General features: G+C 68.6%; 4 protein-coding genes across 4 annotated transcripts in view; 3 read left to right on the top strand and 1 right to left on the bottom strand.

The window, feature by feature from the left end:
- CHLNCDRAFT_133273 (hypothetical protein) overlaps nucleotides 1-3429 on the top strand; it is a gene marked incomplete at both ends in the record, with an annotated part of 4547 nt that extends 1118 nt beyond the window's left edge. Inside the window, 14 exons of the mRNA XM_005852085.1 lie at nucleotides 47-115; nucleotides 389-655; nucleotides 830-936; nucleotides 1111-1201; nucleotides 1329-1388; nucleotides 1527-1623; nucleotides 1784-1835; nucleotides 1976-2063; nucleotides 2225-2250; nucleotides 2338-2435; nucleotides 2665-2757; nucleotides 2858-2919; nucleotides 3052-3126; nucleotides 3280-3429. Coding sequence (XP_005852147.1) covers nucleotides 47-115; nucleotides 389-655; nucleotides 830-936; nucleotides 1111-1201; nucleotides 1329-1388; nucleotides 1527-1623; nucleotides 1784-1835; nucleotides 1976-2063; nucleotides 2225-2250; nucleotides 2338-2435; nucleotides 2665-2757; nucleotides 2858-2919; nucleotides 3052-3126; nucleotides 3280-3429 — 1335 coding nt within the window. The remainder of the gene's footprint in view (nucleotides 1-46; nucleotides 116-388; nucleotides 656-829; nucleotides 937-1110; nucleotides 1202-1328; nucleotides 1389-1526; nucleotides 1624-1783; nucleotides 1836-1975; nucleotides 2064-2224; nucleotides 2251-2337; nucleotides 2436-2664; nucleotides 2758-2857; nucleotides 2920-3051; nucleotides 3127-3279) is intronic.
- Nucleotides 3430-3795: 366 nt separating this feature from the next.
- On the top strand, nucleotides 3796-6366 carry CHLNCDRAFT_133272 (hypothetical protein; the record flags this gene model as incomplete). Its single annotated transcript, XM_005852084.1, has 8 exons — nucleotides 3796-3926; nucleotides 4082-4250; nucleotides 4418-4490; nucleotides 4619-4779; nucleotides 4944-5054; nucleotides 5258-5348; nucleotides 5525-6061; nucleotides 6191-6366. 8 exons carry the CDS (start codon nucleotides 3796-3798, stop codon nucleotides 6364-6366), a joined length of 1449 nt encoding a protein of 482 aa, XP_005852146.1.
- Nucleotides 6367-6887: 521 nt separating this feature from the next.
- On the top strand, nucleotides 6888-10684 carry CHLNCDRAFT_133271 (hypothetical protein; the record flags this gene model as incomplete). The annotated part of the gene is made up of 15 exons (XM_005852083.1): nucleotides 6888-7031; nucleotides 7171-7413; nucleotides 7530-7598; nucleotides 7730-7863; nucleotides 7987-8059; nucleotides 8251-8376; nucleotides 8526-8632; nucleotides 8776-8866; nucleotides 9012-9071; nucleotides 9187-9236; nucleotides 9528-9627; nucleotides 9773-9884; nucleotides 9984-10132; nucleotides 10287-10361; nucleotides 10532-10684. 15 exons carry the CDS (start codon nucleotides 6888-6890, stop codon nucleotides 10682-10684), a joined length of 1686 nt encoding a protein of 561 aa, XP_005852145.1.
- A 1682-nt stretch (nucleotides 10685-12366) lies between these two features.
- Nucleotides 12367-16373, bottom strand: part of CHLNCDRAFT_49515 (hypothetical protein) — a gene marked incomplete at both ends in the record, with an annotated part of 4982 nt that continues 975 nt past the window's right edge. Inside the window, 11 exons of the mRNA XM_005851750.1 lie at nucleotides 12367-12513; nucleotides 12657-12790; nucleotides 12905-13054; nucleotides 13206-13533; nucleotides 14211-14348; nucleotides 14514-14721; nucleotides 14969-15088; nucleotides 15285-15392; nucleotides 15608-15732; nucleotides 15945-16055; nucleotides 16212-16295. Coding sequence (XP_005851812.1) covers nucleotides 12367-12513; nucleotides 12657-12790; nucleotides 12905-13054; nucleotides 13206-13533; nucleotides 14211-14348; nucleotides 14514-14721; nucleotides 14969-15088; nucleotides 15285-15392; nucleotides 15608-15732; nucleotides 15945-16055; nucleotides 16212-16295 — 1653 coding nt within the window. The remainder of the gene's footprint in view (nucleotides 12514-12656; nucleotides 12791-12904; nucleotides 13055-13205; nucleotides 13534-14210; nucleotides 14349-14513; nucleotides 14722-14968; nucleotides 15089-15284; nucleotides 15393-15607; nucleotides 15733-15944; nucleotides 16056-16211; nucleotides 16296-16373) is intronic.

Raw genomic sequence — 16373 nt, 5'->3', positions numbered from 1 at the left:
TCTCACCCCCCCACACGCCCCCTCTGCCCCCACCTCCCCACCCCAGTACACGGTGATGACTCGCCACACGCAGCACCCCTCTGGCTTCTACATGGCTTTTACAGACCCAGCCCAGGTGCCAGCCGCCGCTGCGCCAGCCGCCGCTGTTGATCGCACCATACCCTACCTGGCTGCTCCTGCCTTTGGGCGGAACAGTGGGGCCTACCGCTGCCGACGCTATGCCTGCTGCCGAAGCTTCCCGTGCCGGTGTGGCTGCGCCTCCCGCTGCCGCTGTGCGTGCTGCTGCCGCTGCGCCCGCTGCCGACGGCGCCTGCGCCTGGTCAGGCAAAGGGTGTGCCGCCATGGCATCGACGCCGCGCCCCGCCCCTGCCACCACGCCCCCGCCCAGGACGTGGACGTGTCGTCCCAGCTGGCCAACGTCGCCCTGCTGGAGCCCGGCTTCACGTGGGTGTGGAACAACCTGCTGCGGGAGGGGTGCGCGCCGCGGGGCGGCGGCAGGCCGGGCCTGGTGCTGGATGTGGGCGCCAACTTTGGCTACTACTCGCTGCTGGCGGCCGCCATGGGCTGCCGCGTCGTGGCCTGGGAGCCGGTGCCCTACTTTGCCGCCTACTTCAAGTATGGGCTGCTCATCAACAACTTCACACACTCGGTGGAGGTGGGGAGGGTGCTGTGGTGCACATGCATGGCTGGGTGTGATGTGTGGGGACGGTGTGGGGACGGTGTGGCGTGTGCTCGAGGGGCGGCAGGACGTGCACGCGACAGCCGTGCCGCCGCTGATGCCCCGTGCCGCCGCTGATGCCCCGTCCCGCCCCGCTGTCCTGCCCCGCAGCTGCGGGATGCCATCGTCAGCAACAGCAGCGGAGGGGAGCTGACGATCCAGGTGCCCAACAGGGGCATCTGGGGCACCGCCGGCATCGACGGCAAGAACATCGACGGGTGCGCCTCGCTGCTGTCCTGTCCGCTGAGCGCCACGGGTGCCTGCCCGCCTGCCCCCGCTGAGCGCTATGGGTGCCTGCCCGCCTGCCCGCCCGCGTGCCATCCCTCCATCCCGCTTGCCAGCTCCGACTCGCGCTGGTTGCTGCCACCCGCTGCTGGTGCTGCCCCCTGCAGGGCCATTGCCAACGACGGCGACTACGACAAGTTCACTCGCAAAGTGGAGCGGGTGGATGAGGTGGTGAAGGAGGATGTGCTCATCATGAAGGTGAGGCTGAGCGGCCTGCAGATGGCTGGCTGGCCGGTACCACTCGTGCTTGCTTGGAGGCGGGAGGCATGCCAGCCAGCTTGCCCTGCTGTCCCGCACGCTGCCCACCCGCCCGGCTGCGCTGCAGGTGGATGTGGAAGGCTTTGAGCCCAGCGTGCTGCGCGGCACAAGAGACCTGCTGCTGCAGGTGCGGCGGGGACGGCGCACGGCCGGTGGCTGGCTCGCCCCAGTGCCCGCACTGGCTGCGTGGCATGGGGGATGGCCACTGTTTTGCTGTGGCCTGCCCAGCCCGTTCTGAAAACTATGCCGCCCCGATGCTGTGCAGCACGAGGTGGCCAACATCTTTATGGAGTACTCACCAGGAGTGGCAGGCAAGCCTGCCCGGCTGCTACACCCGCACAACTGCCCCGCCGTGCGCCCTAGTGGCTGCTGGCCCGCTGCGGGCCGCCTCACGGCCTCGCCCGCACCCTGCCGCCCATGCCTGTCGCTTGCTGCCCTGGTGACCAGCCTGAGCTGCCTGGGTGCTGCGTCACCCGGCGCTGGTCTGTGGCCCGCTGACCGCCCCCCTCTGCCCTGCTGCAGAGCGGCACAGGGACTGGCCTTGGTTTGTCAGCAACCCAATCATGCTCATGGGGTGAGCGGGCACAGCTGAGGCGGGCACCCTGCATGCCGCACAGCCGCCCCGTTCCTGCCTGCCTGTGTGTTACGCCGCAGCTCGGTGCCCGTCCTGGTGCAAGCGCTCCCTCACGTGCGCCGCCTGCTCTGCGTGTACAGGCTGCTTCAGGCCGGCTACCGGATCCAGCACCTGGCCTTCATGGCCCAGCACTTCCCCGACTGGGAGGGAACAAAGGAGCTGCCGGAGGTGGAGGAGGCAAGCAGCCGCCCCCGCTGCCTCGCCCTCCATGCTGCCATTCAGCCGCTGCAACCCCGTGCTGGCCTGCCCGTTCCCCTGCTCTGCATCTGCCCCTCACCGTGCCTCGCCTGGCCCCACCTGACCCCAGCTGCTGCTTTCCCTCGGTGCAGGTGATGAGCGAGGTTTTGAAGCACGAGTGAGTGGCAGCCAGCGCCCACCACCTGCTACCCCTCCAACCGCTCACCATGCTGTGCTCAACCATCCCTCCCTGTCCGCGCTGCAGCATCTGGGACGCATTCCGGCTACAGAACCACGATCTGGGCTGCGCCAACAGGACGGCAGAGGAAGTGCTGGAGGCGATGGAGGGGGTCTATATGTTCAGTGAGCGCCGCCGCCCAGGATCGGGCAGGCAGGGCGGGCTCTGTGCGGCCCTGCTGGGCGCTCGTTGCCGCCGTGGTGGCCCACCACCTGCCCATCCCATCTTTCACCACCCCATGGCCGATGCTCCCGGCCTGCGCCAGCTGGTGCCAGGAGCGCAGCGTGCTGCCACGCGCCCCATGCCACGACCCGCCCCTTCATGCCGCTCCCGCATGGCCCCCGCTGCCTGCAGCCTGCAGGTCGCAGGCCATCCCAGAGGCCATAGACCCGCAGAGCTTCCGCTCGACATTCGGGCACAACACAAACGTGTGGGCCTTCAAGCAGAGTGAGGCTTCCGCTGCGCTGCGTGGCTGTGCGCCGACGAGCCTTTGTGCCGGCCTCTCGCGCTGATACCTCGCGCCCTTTGCCACCTGCTCGCTGCGCAGAGCCATGGTTTTCCAAGCTGAATGGCACCGCCTCGCTGGCCCCTATAGACTTTGACATCCAGGTGCGGGCCAGCTGGCTTGCAGCTCTCCCATGCCTTCACATTTGAAGTCTGCGCTGCGCTGCGCTGCGCTGCTGCGCTGTCGTGTTCCATCCGGCAGCAACACGTCGCCCATGTGGCTGGCTCTGCCTGCAGCACGAGTTCTTCATACCTGGCGGCGTGTTTGGCGCAGCCTCGCGGCTGTGCAAAGATGTGGAGGCACACTCACAGGTAACCAGCAGCCAGTCTGCTGCACCCTGCCATGCCGGAGCCGGCGCTGCCCCCACGCCTGGCATGCTCCGCAGAGTGGCTGCCTGCCTCCACAACCGCCACTGATGCCGGCCGCGTTCCCACATGCCCCGGCTGTGCTGTCCCGTGCTGCAGGTCATGCACCGCTGCCCCTGCCTGGAAGAGAGCGTGTGCGGGGAGCAGGAGAAGAAGGTGCGGGAGTTTGCCAAGGCGGGCATGCTGCCGCCCTTCCCCATGGCTGATGATGTCGTGAAGCCTGAGGAGATGGGGATAGAGACGTGGTGACGGCCGCCCGGCTGGCCGCGGCAGGCTCTGCTGGTGCAGCGCCGCTGGCAGCCTGCCAGCCGCCAGCGATCCCTCGGTGCTGTTATGTGCGACCTGTAACACAAACTGCGTGCTGAGGCTGCATGCGGCGCTCCCGTGTAATCTCCGCCAGCCTTGCACAGGCGGCGCATGCTACGGTGCGCGGTACGGCGGGGAGCTTGAAAGAGCCCGGGAGCGCCGCAACGTCCAGCCGTGTGTGGCAATCACAGACCATTGTTCTCTAGTTGTTTCCACACCAGCGGCCGTCCCAGCCGGCGAGAGCGTGTTAGCAGCGAGTTGGCGCTGCCAGCAGTGGCGAGCAGTGGCCAGATGAAGAGCACTGCACTAATGGAGTTGCGCGTGATCACGCTCAACGCATGGGGCCTGTGGGTGGTGGCCAAGCGGCGGCAGGAGCGGGTGGCGGCGCTGGCGCAGTTCCTGCGCAGGCAAGCATCTGTGCACCTCATTGACTCCTGCCTGTACGCCCGCTATGTTTGTACCTCCTGGAATCAACAAATGGAAGGCAGCAGCGCAGCGCTGCAGACAGTCCCAGCCCAACACCATGCGCCGCATGCTGCCGCTGTCCCCCACGAGGCTGCCCCGCCCGCACCCCCCGATGTGATGCTGCTTGCAGCGCCGCCTGCACCGCCGACGTGATGCTGCTCCAGGAGGTGTGGGTGGCGGCCGATGTGGAGCTGCTGCGCCAGGCAGCCGCCGAGGGCGGGCTGCCCCACAGCTTCCACTTCCTGTGTGGCGCCATCGGCAGCGGCCTGCTGCTGCTCAGCCGCTTCCGCATCGCCCAGGTAAGCACCCAGGCGCCGCCAGGCAGAGGAGCTTGCGGAGCTGCGGAGCCAGGCAGCCACCCGCAGCCAGTGGCACCAGCAGTCGGCATGCTGCAGCCGCTCGCACCCCCCCGTGCAGCACAACATGTCGAGGCTGGCCCCCCTGCGCCCGGCCTAACAAACCGCAGGTCGCGTTCCAACCTTACACCGCCCGCGGCGACCCGTTTGCTGTGCTGAATGGCGATTATTTTGCAGGGAAAGGTGGGGAGCTTGGGGCGTCGGCGGCAGCAATGGATGACTATCCTGAGCCTTTGCCTTGACCTTTATTAGAAAGCGGGGCAGTGCAGCTTTTTCCAACAGCTCCCTGCGCCTGCGTCTCCTTGCTGCAGGCGTGGGCTGGGCTGCCCTGGACACCCCGGCCGGCACCATCAGCGTGTTCAACACACACCTGAGCGCCAACTATGGGCAGCGGTGGCAGACGGGGGCCAGGGGGCTGCCGCCGCACTGCCGCCTGCCTCGGGACAGCCTGGCGGGAGTGCGCCTGCTGCAGGTCTGTGCCAACCGCCGCTGGTGTGTCTGGGGCTGCGCACCACGGCTGCTCATCGTTTGAGTGCCAGCTACATGGCGGCAGCGGAGCCTTCCACCCTGTGGAGTGATGTGCGGCCTGCTGCGCACGCTTGGTCATCGTGCCGCGCTGCGCCCCGCTGTCCGCAGGTGCTTGAGCTGGCGGCGTTTGTGCGCAGCCACGGCAGGGGCAGCGCGGCCACTGTGCTGGCTGGGGACTTGAACGCCGCGCCCGACACTCTAGAGCTTGCGCTGCTCAAGGTGGGCACCTGCTGCGCCTGCTGCCCCAGCTGCTCCCTCCGGCTGATTCCCTTCCTTCGGGCGGCACAGTTGGCTGTACTGCTGCCCCAGCTGCTCCCCACGGCTGCCCCCAGCCCTACCTGCGCCACGCGCGGCGCCTCAGCCGCCTGCCGGGCTGCGCCCATCCCGCCCCGCTGCTGCCCTGGCCGCCCGCTTCGCTGCAGGCACTGCTGCCACACCTGCGGGATGCGTGGGCGGAGGCGCAGCCGCTGCGGCTGGGGGCCACTGCCAACGCGCTGGAGAACAGCTTCACGAGTGGGTGTGGGGGCGGGGCTGGGCCTGGATGTGTGGGTGTGGTGATGTTGGGATGGGGTGCAGGATTGGGCCCTGATTGCCTACCTACCCGTCGGGATCTGTTGCAGCATACATGTATGTATGTATCTCCACATGTGTGCCCACTCCTCGGCTGGCCTAGGCCTCCCCTACTGCAGCGGCGGGGGCAGGCCACACGCCCAGCCGCATCGATTACGTCCTGTCCACGTGTGCCGCGGTGAGCGCTGAGCTGGCGCTGGCTGACACTGGCCTTGGCTTCAGCTACTCAGACCACGTGGGCGTGGCAGCCACGCTGAGCCTGGGAGGCGGCGCCAGCAGTGGCTCGGGCGCCAGCAGCGACGAAGACGCAGAGTTCACTCTGGTCAGCGGCGGCGGCGGCGAAGGCGGCGGCGGCGGCTCGCCCCAGGCGCGGCCGCTGGCGCCACGCAGCGCCGCGCTGCTGACGCTGGCGGAGCTGATGCGACGGCGGCCGCAGCCCTTCCAGCACGCGGCGGCCTCAATCGAGCAGACGGCGCTGGGCATGGCTCGGGGGCGCCGCCGCTCCCTGCGCCTGGCTGCCGGCCTGTGGGCCGCCGGGCTTGGCTGCCTGGGCACGCTGGCGGCGCAGCCCTGGTGGGCGGAGCGGGCGGCGGCAGAGGCGCAGGCGCACCACCTGGCGCTGCTGGGAGGCATGGGCACGGCGCTGGGCTGGGCAGGTGGGCGGGTGGCTGAGGGCCCAGCCTTGGGGGGCCTGTGCCAGCCCGAGCGATGCGCCGCAGGACTCTGTGGCTGCCTGAGCGGTCGAGCAACCCTGCTGCGCCGCACGTGCTGCCCCATGCCCGCAGGGGTGGTGTTTGTGGGCGGCTTTGTGGCGCGGGGCATGGAGCTGCGTGCGCTGCAGCAGGCTGCCTGCCAGCTGCGGCTCACTGTGGGCGCGGCGGCGGTGCAGGCGTGCGAGCTCAGCCCCTCGCGCTACCTCACCTGCCTGCGCGAGTCGGCGGCGGCGCCCGACTGCGACTGACGAATGTGCAAACCGTTCTGCAAGATATGAGTATCGCTCTCAGCAGCAGCAGGGTCAATCAAAGTCTCTAGGGCCTCATCTCTTAGGCTACGCACCGGATTGCCGCACCCATCAATGGGGACCCATGCCGTTGGCGGCGCCAGCCAGGCGGCGCGGCAAGGACTGCCATTAATCACAATGTCTATGGCTCCCTCTCGTTCCATCAGGCATTGCCTGTCGATCGAAGGCACCCAGCAGGCGTTGCAGTGTCGCTGTGCGCCTTGCGCCCTTCACTGTTCACAACTCTTGCTCCGCCTTGGCTTTGGATGCTTTCGTAAGCTGTGCAGAGACGAATTGAAGCTTGTGGATTGCCGTGAAATGCGGCAGGGCGCGTACTGAGGGTCGCAGTTGGCAGCGGAGGAACGCCCGTCCTCCCTGCCGCAGCCAAGGAGGCCTCACGGTGCTTGGCGAGGCGCTGAGATTGCCGCAGGCAAGGCAGCGCAGCTGAGGGGGCACCCACAGCTACCGCCGCCGCCGCCGGGATGGCGAAGCTCTACACTGCGCAGCACGTGGCCAAGGCGCGGCTGGGGCCCCTGCACCTGATGCTGCTGGTGGCCGTGGGGTGCCTGGCCGGTGGCTACCTCATCGGCATGACTTCCAGCCTGCCGTGGAAGAAAACCAGCAAGGTGCACTTGATGGTTGGTGTGTCTGCCGCCTTGCTGTGCCGCCTGCCTGGGTCGTGCCGCATGCCTCGCCAGCACCTGTTTATCGCCCCAGCCTGCACCACCGTGTGCACACCCTGTGCACTGCTCCTTGCCGCCGCAGAGGGGCCGCCGCGCGGTGCCGGCGGGCAACGCGAGCCTGGTGTGGCAGGGGGAGGGGTACGCGCCGTCCAGGCACAAGTGCGAGGACTCGTGTGCGGGCTTCACGCGCAACGGCGTGTGCAACGAGGGGCGGGCCACGGTGCAGAATGCCTGGAGCAGGCAGCGGGTGGAGCAGGACCCCGCCAACGCCGCGCTGGAGGTGCTCTGCGATCTGGGCACAGACTGCGGCGACTGCGGGCCGTGGGTGAGCACAGACGCCGGGCGGCGCATGCGGGGGCAGCCTCCCATGCAGCCCATGCGCGGTGCTGGGCCGCTGCGCTGTGCCCCTGCCTCACCACGGCCGCGCCCCTCCATGCGCAGCTGCACACCGCCACGGACGCGGCGCTCAAGTGGCGGCCCATCAAAGAGATCCGAGCGGCGAGCAGCAACGTGAGATCCGCTTATCTCGCACATGCTGTCACTGTTATGCTGGCGGCGGTGCCGCCACATGCACCCCACGCCGCCGCCACCAGCCGTTGATGGCTGCATGCCCGCCGCCTGCCTGCCTGTCTGCGCTGCAGTTCAGCGTCTTTGTGCGGCAGACCGTCACGCCCCGCCCCTTCTTCATCGCCTACACCGACCCCCAGAAGGACGTGGATGTGTCGGCCTACATCCACAACCACGCCCTCTTCGAGCACGGCTTCACCTGGATCTGGTGAGGGCGCCAACCAGGCAGCAGCAGCTGCGCCTCTGCTCATCCCAGGCTGTGCTGCTGCCAGCTGCCTGCCCTGTCCTGGTGCCCACTCCGCCATGACCAGTATCCCACCCTCCCCTACAGGCACAACCTCCTGAAGGGCGAGTGCATCGACCAGGAGGACCAGCGGCGGCTGGTGGTGGACGTGGGGGCCAACGTGAGCCTGCTGCCCTGCGCTCCTGCCTGCTGTCCAAGGCTGGCCGACCGAGGGTGCCTGCTGCACTGCCGCCCAGCTTGCTTGTGCTGCTGACGTGCGTGCTGGGGGGGGCCTGGCGCTGGCCATTGCTCGACCACCCAAGGCTGCTCCCGCCCCTCCGCCTGCTGCTCCCACCTTGCCCGCCTCCCCAGTTTGGCTACTACTCGCTGCTGGCGGCTTCCATGGGCTGCCGGGTGGTGGCCTGGGAGCCAGTTCCCCACTTTGCCGCCTACTTCAAGTATGCGCTGCTGCGCAACAACATGACGCGAGCGGTGGAGGTGCGCCCCGACACCCGCTTTCCAGCTGCACACGCATGAAGCAGGCTGGTGCCGTTGGCCGGGCAGGTTGGTACCGGCACGCCATCTGCAGCGGTACATTTTGCGCTCTGCCATGCACCCGTCCTTTCGTTGCGCTCGCTGCCCCGCAGCTGCGGGACGGCATTGTCAGCAACAGCAGCGGCACACCGCGCACCATCCTGGCCCCGCAGCGCGGCATCTGGGGCACCGCCGGCATCGACGGCAAGAACCTGGACCAGTGAGCGGTGCCGCCGCCGCTGCCCGGGGGATGCTTACAGCCACGGCATCTGCGGGCGCTGCGGGGCTGGCTGGCGGCGGCCCACCAGCTCTGGGTCTCACCTTTCAGTCACCACGTCCCGTTGCTGGTGCTACCCCCTGCAGGGCCATCGATAACGAAGGCGCGTATGTCAACGTCACCAAGGCGACAGAGCGGGTGGATGAGGTGGTGAAGGAGGATGTGCTCATCATGAAGGTGAGGCAAGGGCTTCTCATCAGGCCGGCTGGCTGCTGGATGGCAGGACCAGCGGTCACTTTGGAAGGGAGGAGGTGCTGCATTGCTTTTGGGCGCGCGCTGCCGCCTGGAACACCGGCAGCGTGTTCTTCCGGCTGCGCTGCAGGTGGATGTGGAAGGCTTCGAGCCCAGCATCCTGCGCGGCACGAGAGGCCTGCTGCTCCAGGTGGGGGGGGGCAGGGTTGCAGGCTGTGGGGTTGCTGGTGGCCCGACCTGCTAGACCTGCTCCTCCTGCCTTCCTTTCATTATGCCAAGCCCTGCTGCTACTCTGTGCTCCGCAGCACGAGGTGAAGCACATTTTCATGGAGTACTCACCAGGAGTGGCAGGCAAGTGCTGCTCCTGCAGCAGCCTGGCACGGCGTGCTGTCTCGCAGCACACCTGCATGCCGCCTCGCCAGGTGCCGCCGCTGAGTCCCACCCCCCCTCTCCACTGCACTTGGAACCGGTGCAGAGAGGAACGCGGACTGGCAGTGGATGGAAGAAAACCCGACCATGCTCATGGGGTGAGGCCCGGGGCGCCCGATGGGGGCGGCCTGCACACCTCTGCGCTGCGACCCTGGCAGCCTGCCCACTGATTTGCTGCTCTTGCCACCGCCACCCCTTTCCCTCGCCATCCGCGCAGCCTGGTACGTGCCAACTACACCATCCTGCACCTGGAGTATGAGTTCCGCGACAAGTGGCCCGAGTGGGAGGGCAAGAAGGAGTTGCCGGCCATGGAGGAGGTGGGAGGGAGGGCGGGAGCCGCCGGTGCTGGCGCAACGCGCGTTGCCAGGGGTACCGGCGTAATGCATGCCTTTGGCAGAGCGGCACCTGGTGCAGGACCCACATGCCAGTTGTTTTGTGTGCCGCCGCGCCCCGGCCGTGCAGGTGACTCAGGCCGGGCTGGTGGCAGATATAGAGGATGCGTGGCGGCTGCAGGAGCACACCCTGGGTTGCCCCATGCCACAGGAGCTGCAGGGCTCCAAGCCACCCATCTTTAGTGAGTTGGTGGCAGCCTGCGCCCAAGCACGCCGGATGCGGGCTTCGTCGATCGCCCACCTTGCTGCCTGCCCTGCCCGACCATGTCGGCCTGCCGCAGGCTGCGGCGCGCTGCCCGAGGGCCTGGATCCCCACAGCTTCCGGTCCACCTTTGGGCACAACACCAACCTGTGGGCCTTCAAGCGGCAGCCCTGGTTTGCAAAGATCGGCAGCGCCGCGGCCCTGGTTCCACCCACTTACGATGTCCGGGTGAGAAGCCAGGGCTGGGAGGTGTGCGCCGGGCGGGTGCACCATCTGTTGGTCGCATGCAGCCGGTCGACTCGGCAGGCAGGGGTGAGCGCTGTCGATGCATCGAGAGGTCTGGTGCATGGAGGCCCACTGCTCCCGCTCCTCTCCACCGCAGCACAAGTTCTTTGTGAAGGGAGGGGAGAAGGGCGCTGCGCGGCGACCCTGCCTGCAGCTGCAGCCCGACGTGCAGGTGGGTGGCACAGAGCTGGACTGGACGGGGCTGCACCCACTGCCCTTCACGGCCGCCCACCACTTCCATTGCCCGGCTGCACCGCCTCTCCCTAGCCACCCTCACAGCAGCTAGTGCCCGCCAAGCTCCCCTGCTGACCCTGCCACCACTTGAGCCCCCTCCTGCCCCAGGTTGCCCACCGCTGCCCCTGCACCGACAAGGATGTGTGTGGGGAGCTGGAGCAGCGGGTGAAGGAGCTGGCCAAGGAGGGCAAGATGCCGCCCTTCCCGCTGGAGGGGCGTGCCGTGGAGCCAGACAAGATGGGCATAGAGACGTGGCAATGACCGTCGGGCGGTTGGCTGCCGTTTCTACAGACTAGAAAACCACACCTTGCAACCACGCTGTTCCCCTTCGTTTGCTCCACCACCATTTTCAGAACCCCCAACCCATGAATTTTCCTCAGTACTTCCCCTGTGCCTCCCCCCTCTGCGGCTTCTGCGCTCCTATCCTGTTCATCGCCGCTTCTCTGCTTTTTATCTGTTTACCACTCAACTGACCCCTCCTTCCTTGCGCCAACCGAGGGCATTGCAACGCGCAATCTACAATCAACTGGCAACCACGCTCGCAGCTCGCACGCGTGGCTTCTGCCGGGCCGGCCGCATGCCTCAGGCCTGCTGCTGCAGCTCAGCATACAGTTCCTGCAGCCGCTTGCGCCGCTCCGCCAGCGCCTTGTGCCCTAGAACGCTCTCCCGCAGCGCTTCCTTTGCGCTGCTACCGCTGCCGCAGAGAGCCGCCCCTGCGCTGGTGGGCCGGTAAGACAGCGCACGGCTCGCTGCTGGCGCTGGCGCTGGCACCCCCGCCGGGGTGCTGCTGCCGCCGGGCACCCATGCCTGCTTGGCCTGGACAGCGCCACCTTTGGTCAACAGGCCGCCTCGCTGCAGCGTTGAGCTTCGGCTGAGGTAGCGGACGGCGGCGGCTTGATAGCCTGCAGGCAATCAGGCGGTTTGCGTTGGGCACAGGTGGGTGAGGAGGGGTGGTGCAGGGGCCCCACAGCTGCACCAGCAGCAGACAGCCCCAAAAGAAGCACATTGCCACTGACCTGGCTCGCTAGCCTGCTGCTGCTGCTGCTGCGGTGGCTGCTGCTGCTGCGCTGGTGCGTCCTGCTGCAGCATCTGCTGAACAGAGTGCAGCATCTGCTGCATTTGGCCGAGGCTGCTGCGCAGGCCGCCGCCGCCGCCAGCGCCGCCCGCGGCTGCCGCTGCCGCCAGGGACGCCTGCGCCAGCTGCTGCTCGCCGCCAGCCAGCTGCTGTAGCTGAGCCAGTGCGCCATCTGCTGCCGCCGACAGCGCCTGCTGGGACGATGGGGCTGGGGGGTAGGCCACCTGCGCCTGGCTCACAGGCTTTGCCGCGGCCACGTCAGCGGAAGCCGCGGGCACCGCCGCAATCGTCCAGCCGCCGCTGCTCGCGTCTGCGCTCGCGCCGCTCTCTGCGGCACTGGCTGCCTTGCTGGCGGCTGGCCCCGGCACGTCGCTCGCGTCGGCCGCCGCCGGCGCTTCCGTGGCGCCATGCGGCGCCTGGTGGCCAGGCACGCCGGCTGGCGGCGAGGGCTTGGATGCAAAGGAGGACGCCACGCTGGCCAGCATCTGACCAGCCAGCTGCAGCGCTTGCACCTCTTTGCCCACCTCCTGCTGCATGCTGCTCTGCAGGCCGCTCAGCACCTGGGCTGCCAGCGCCTTTTGTGGCGACTGAGGCGCTGCAGCGGCTGCCGCCGCCACCGAGTGCAGGCCCGCCGCCAGCTGGCCGTGCTGCTGCTGGATGTCGGCAACCTCCCGCCTCAGCGCCTCCCGAGCTCGCTCCAGCCACTGTGCGCAGCGAGTGCGGCAGCAGCGGGGACGTTGAATGCTGGGGTCCCTCAGCGGCTGGCAGCCCCAGGTCGCCACAGCGGGCAAGCGGCAGCGGGCACAGCACGCTCAGCAGCATGCGCGGAACCTGCTGGGCGCACCACCCAGTGCTGCGGGCCTTGCGCTCAGCAGGCGCGGCTTGCCTGCAGGCAGTCGGCGCTGTCGGCGGCAGCGGCCCCCAGCGGGCGCAGCTCCACAGCAACCATGGCGGTCTTGAGCTGGCCCACCGCCGCCTGCAGCGAGCCCAGCGTGCTCTTCATGCCGCAATCGGACTGCAGCGGGAGCCGGGGGGCAGCCCACGGGTGGGGCAGCGGCATGCTGGGGTGATATGTGAGGTGCACAGATTTACCCTGGCAGGCAAGCTCACACACACATGGGATACCGCACCCGATCCACCTCCACCCCCCTTCCCCACCTTGGCCAGATGCGCCACCGAGTCCTCCACGCTGCCCAGCCGTCCCGCCAGATCAGCCACCGCCGCGCCGTGGTCGGCCTGGTGCGCATACTCATCGACAGCCCGCACCCGGCGCTCCACCTCCGTCAGCCGGCCTGCACGCCGGCGCCAGGCGGCGCGCAAGCATCCAGCACAGCTCAGCGCGGCAGGCGGCAGGCATGCGAGAGGCGCTCCCCTCGTCGCTGCCGGCCAGCGTGTGCGCGCCTCACCGGCTGCCTCGCCCAGCTTGCGCTCCAAGTGCAGGTGGCTGCCGTGGCACGCCTCCTCCAGCCCCGCCTGCAGCTCCGCCGCCGCAGCCTTCAGCCGCTGCTCCGCCGTGGCCTCCAGCTGCGCCGCCTGGCTGTCCACCCGGGCAGACACTGCGGGCAAGGAGGGAGGAGGGATGTGGGGAGATGCACTCACAGCCGGACCAAACACAGGCAGCAGGCGAGAACGGTTTGGAAGCCGGGGCTCGACCTTTCAAGCAGTGCATGCAACAGGGGCATAGCATGATGTCGACCTGGCTCTCACCTGCGCGCAGCTTGTCTTCCCACTCCGCGGCCCGCCCCGGCTGCTCCAGCTCCGCCAGCCGCGCTTCCACGGCCCGCAGGCGGCGGCACACCTCCCCCACCGACTCCCCCTGCTGCTCGGCAAACTGCTGGGCGGTGCTGATGAGGCGCGCCAGGTTCAGGGTCTTGTCTTCCAGCAGGCGCACCGCAGACACAGCCTCCTCCAGCCTGCCGTCAAAGCTGGAGACGGTCAGGCAGGCTGCCGACACACGCTCCAGCTGAGACTCCAGGTATGCGATGTAAGAGGTGCGATCTGTCAGCAGGCGGTCGGGAGAGGGCGCCGCCGCCTCCTGGGGGCAGGCAGTGAGGGGGGTGGCGGGCAGCGATCTGTCGGGGCGTGCAGGTCTGCGGCACGGCGGCGGCAGGCTGGGTGGTTGGGCGGTGTGGCGGTGGCGGCGAGCAGGGGCGGCGCGCTTACTCTTCCCGCGCCCCGCATTCGATCCTGCTGGACCTTCTGCGCGGTATACGAGGTGGAAGAGCGCTGGGCCAGCATGGCCCGCACACTCAACGCAACAACGGGGGGTTGATGTGCGACGAAGGAGCGCAGCGATATGGAGGTAGGGATTGGCACGCAGAGGGGGCGTTTGCCGATGTAACGCATGTGTGGGAAGATGACAGCCGCCGCCAGCTGGGCGCCGCCGCCCGGCGGCACCCCTGCTCCTTCTGGATGAGCTGGAGGCTTTCTCAGTTGACTCCAAAGCCAGCTCTACAAGCTGCTTGCCATGCTGTGTCACGATACCTCCTCATGCGCACTATGCTTCGCCTCGGGGGATACGTTGCTGTCGCGTCAGCTGCGCCTTCACAAGAGAAGCACGCCGATCAAAAATTGGACAAGAAGTATTTGGAACGTCCCCTCTTGAAATGAAAAGTATGGAATACCAAAGCAAGTGCAGTGCTGCACGTACATCTCTCCCCAACCGACGCCAGGCCTGCTTGCCCGCCACGTTCCCGGCGCTCCTGATCACACCTGGCACCTTCCGGGGCCTGCTGGGCACACCCGGAGCACCCTGCGGATCAGCTTGTTGACGTTGATGATGCCGCCAGACGTGACCTTACGCTTGAGCCGCGGCACCGGGTCTGATGTTTCCATCAGCAGCTGGGCCAGCTGCATGCAGTGTGTGGCGGGAAGGTGAGTGTGGGTCGGTTGAATGGGGGAAACGGTAGGATGGGTGAGCAGGAGTGGAGGTCGAGGATCACCCGGCAGGCCTTCCGGGTTCACTGGCTGCTGTCAGCAGCTGCGGCACGCCCGCCACCATTCCGCACCACCCACCTGCACGTTTGAGAGGCGCCTGCGCGAGGCGGCCTTGGCCAGGGCTGCCGCGCCGGCCACAAAGGGCGCGGCCTGGCTGGTGCCGTCCTCGTAGCAGTACAGCCTGGCGCCGCCGCACCGGTAGTTGTAGCTCTTGTAGCCGGGGAGGATGGTGGAGAAGATTTGATAGCCAGGGGCAGCCAGCTCAATCGTCTTGACGCCCCAGTTGCTGCGGCGCGGCAAGGGTGGGGCAGCGCAGGCAGCGGGCACACGCCCGGTGAGGCTAGGCTGAGCTGGGGCTGGGCGGCACCTCCACGGCGCGGCGCGGCCTTGGAGCGAGCAGCGGTGCCAGGGGAGGGACGTGGAGGGCGGACACGGCCGGCATGCCGCCGCAGGCGACCATGCTGCGCAGGCAGCATGGCGCACGCACTTGCTCACGCAGGCACGCGCGCGCCGCCCTGCCCCGCCCCGCACACCTCCTGGGCTCCAGCATGTCGCTCGTGTTTGTGCCCGCCACCGCCACCAGGCCTGGTATGTTGTACTTGGATGGGTACACTGGAGAGGTGTCCACATCCCACTTGTTGTTGCCCGCAGAGCTGCGGCAGGGCGGCGGGCGAAGCAGGGAGGAGGGGAGTGAGCTGCGGGTGTGTACGGCTTGGGCCCGGGAGCCCCGGGGGAGGAGCTCGAGGGAGCACAGCCGGGCCGGGGCCGCGCCCCGCTGTGCCGGCAGCGGCCTGTACACTGCCGGGCCGCGCCGCCCGCGCCGCCGGCGGCCCGCGGCTGGCCGCGCACTTGACGAAGAGCGCGCCGCCCATGGTGGCTGCCCTAATTGCCGCCCTCAGCGCCTGGGAGTTGGAGAAGGTGTTGACAGACAGGTTGATGATGTCGGCGCGGTTGGCTCTGCATGGCGGGGAGCACATGAGAGAGTGCGTGGGGGCACATGCGGTGTGTGCCGGTGCGAGAGCGGCAGGCGAGGTGCGAGGCGGGCGGCACGGAGGCCAGGCCAGCCCGCACAGCCCCACGCCGGCGCCGTCGTGCCCGGGAAGGCGGGCAGGCCAGGGGGAGCCCGCGAGGGGCGGTGCCGGGCGGCTGGCCGGCCAGCGGGCGCCGCCCACCTGCACACGTCGATGCACTCCACCACTGTCGACACCGTGCCCTGCCCCTTGGAGTCCAGCGCCTTGCAGGCCAGAACGTTGGAGGTCAGGGCGGTGCCTGCAATGCCGATGCCGTTGTTGCCCACCTGGGGGGGTGCGGGGGGGTGGGCGGCGGCGTGTGACTTGAGGGTGGGCAGGGACCCGCCACACACACGGCAGGCTGCCGCAGCCAGGCGGGTGCGGCGCCAGCGCGCTGCGCCGTGCCACGCTGAGCGGCCGCGTGCTGTTCACACATCAAAAGCCAAGGTGGCAGCCAGGCAGCTCAGCTGCCAGCTCAACCTCCGCTAGCTCAGCTCACCGCCCCCAGAATGCCCGCCACGTGCGTGCCGTGCCCATTGTCGTCTGTGTTCTTCTTGACATACGCTATCGGCATGCGGTGCAGGTTGCGCTTGAGGTCGGGGTGGCTCCACTGCACGCCGCAGGCAAGCGGGGGCGTGGGCAGCGCTCAGGCGGCGGCTCGCGGCGGCAGCCGAGCGGGCAGCGCAGAACGCCGGGGCGGGCAGGCAGGCAGGTAGGCACGAAGGAGGCGCAGCCAGCCCAGCACGCGCAGTCAGTTGCGCCTCACCATGACCCCCGTGTCGATCACGCAGGTCAGCACGCTGGAGGCGTTGCTGATGGTGGGCCAGGCCAGCTGCGCCTTGATGCGTTGCTGCACGCGGGGCGGGGGCGGGTGGGTGGGCGGGGAGGGTGATGCATGCGAGAGGGCCCAGATGGCCGGCCTCCGCCA

The sequence above is a fragment of the Chlorella variabilis genome, assembly GCF_000147415.1.
Source record: "Chlorella variabilis unplaced genomic scaffold CHLNCscaffold_1, whole genome shotgun sequence".
Lineage (NCBI taxonomy): Eukaryota > Viridiplantae > Chlorophyta > Trebouxiophyceae > Chlorellales > Chlorellaceae > Chlorella > Chlorella variabilis.
The sequence above is the reverse complement of the archived record's forward strand: the minus strand, read 5'-3'. Positions and strand labels throughout refer to the sequence as shown.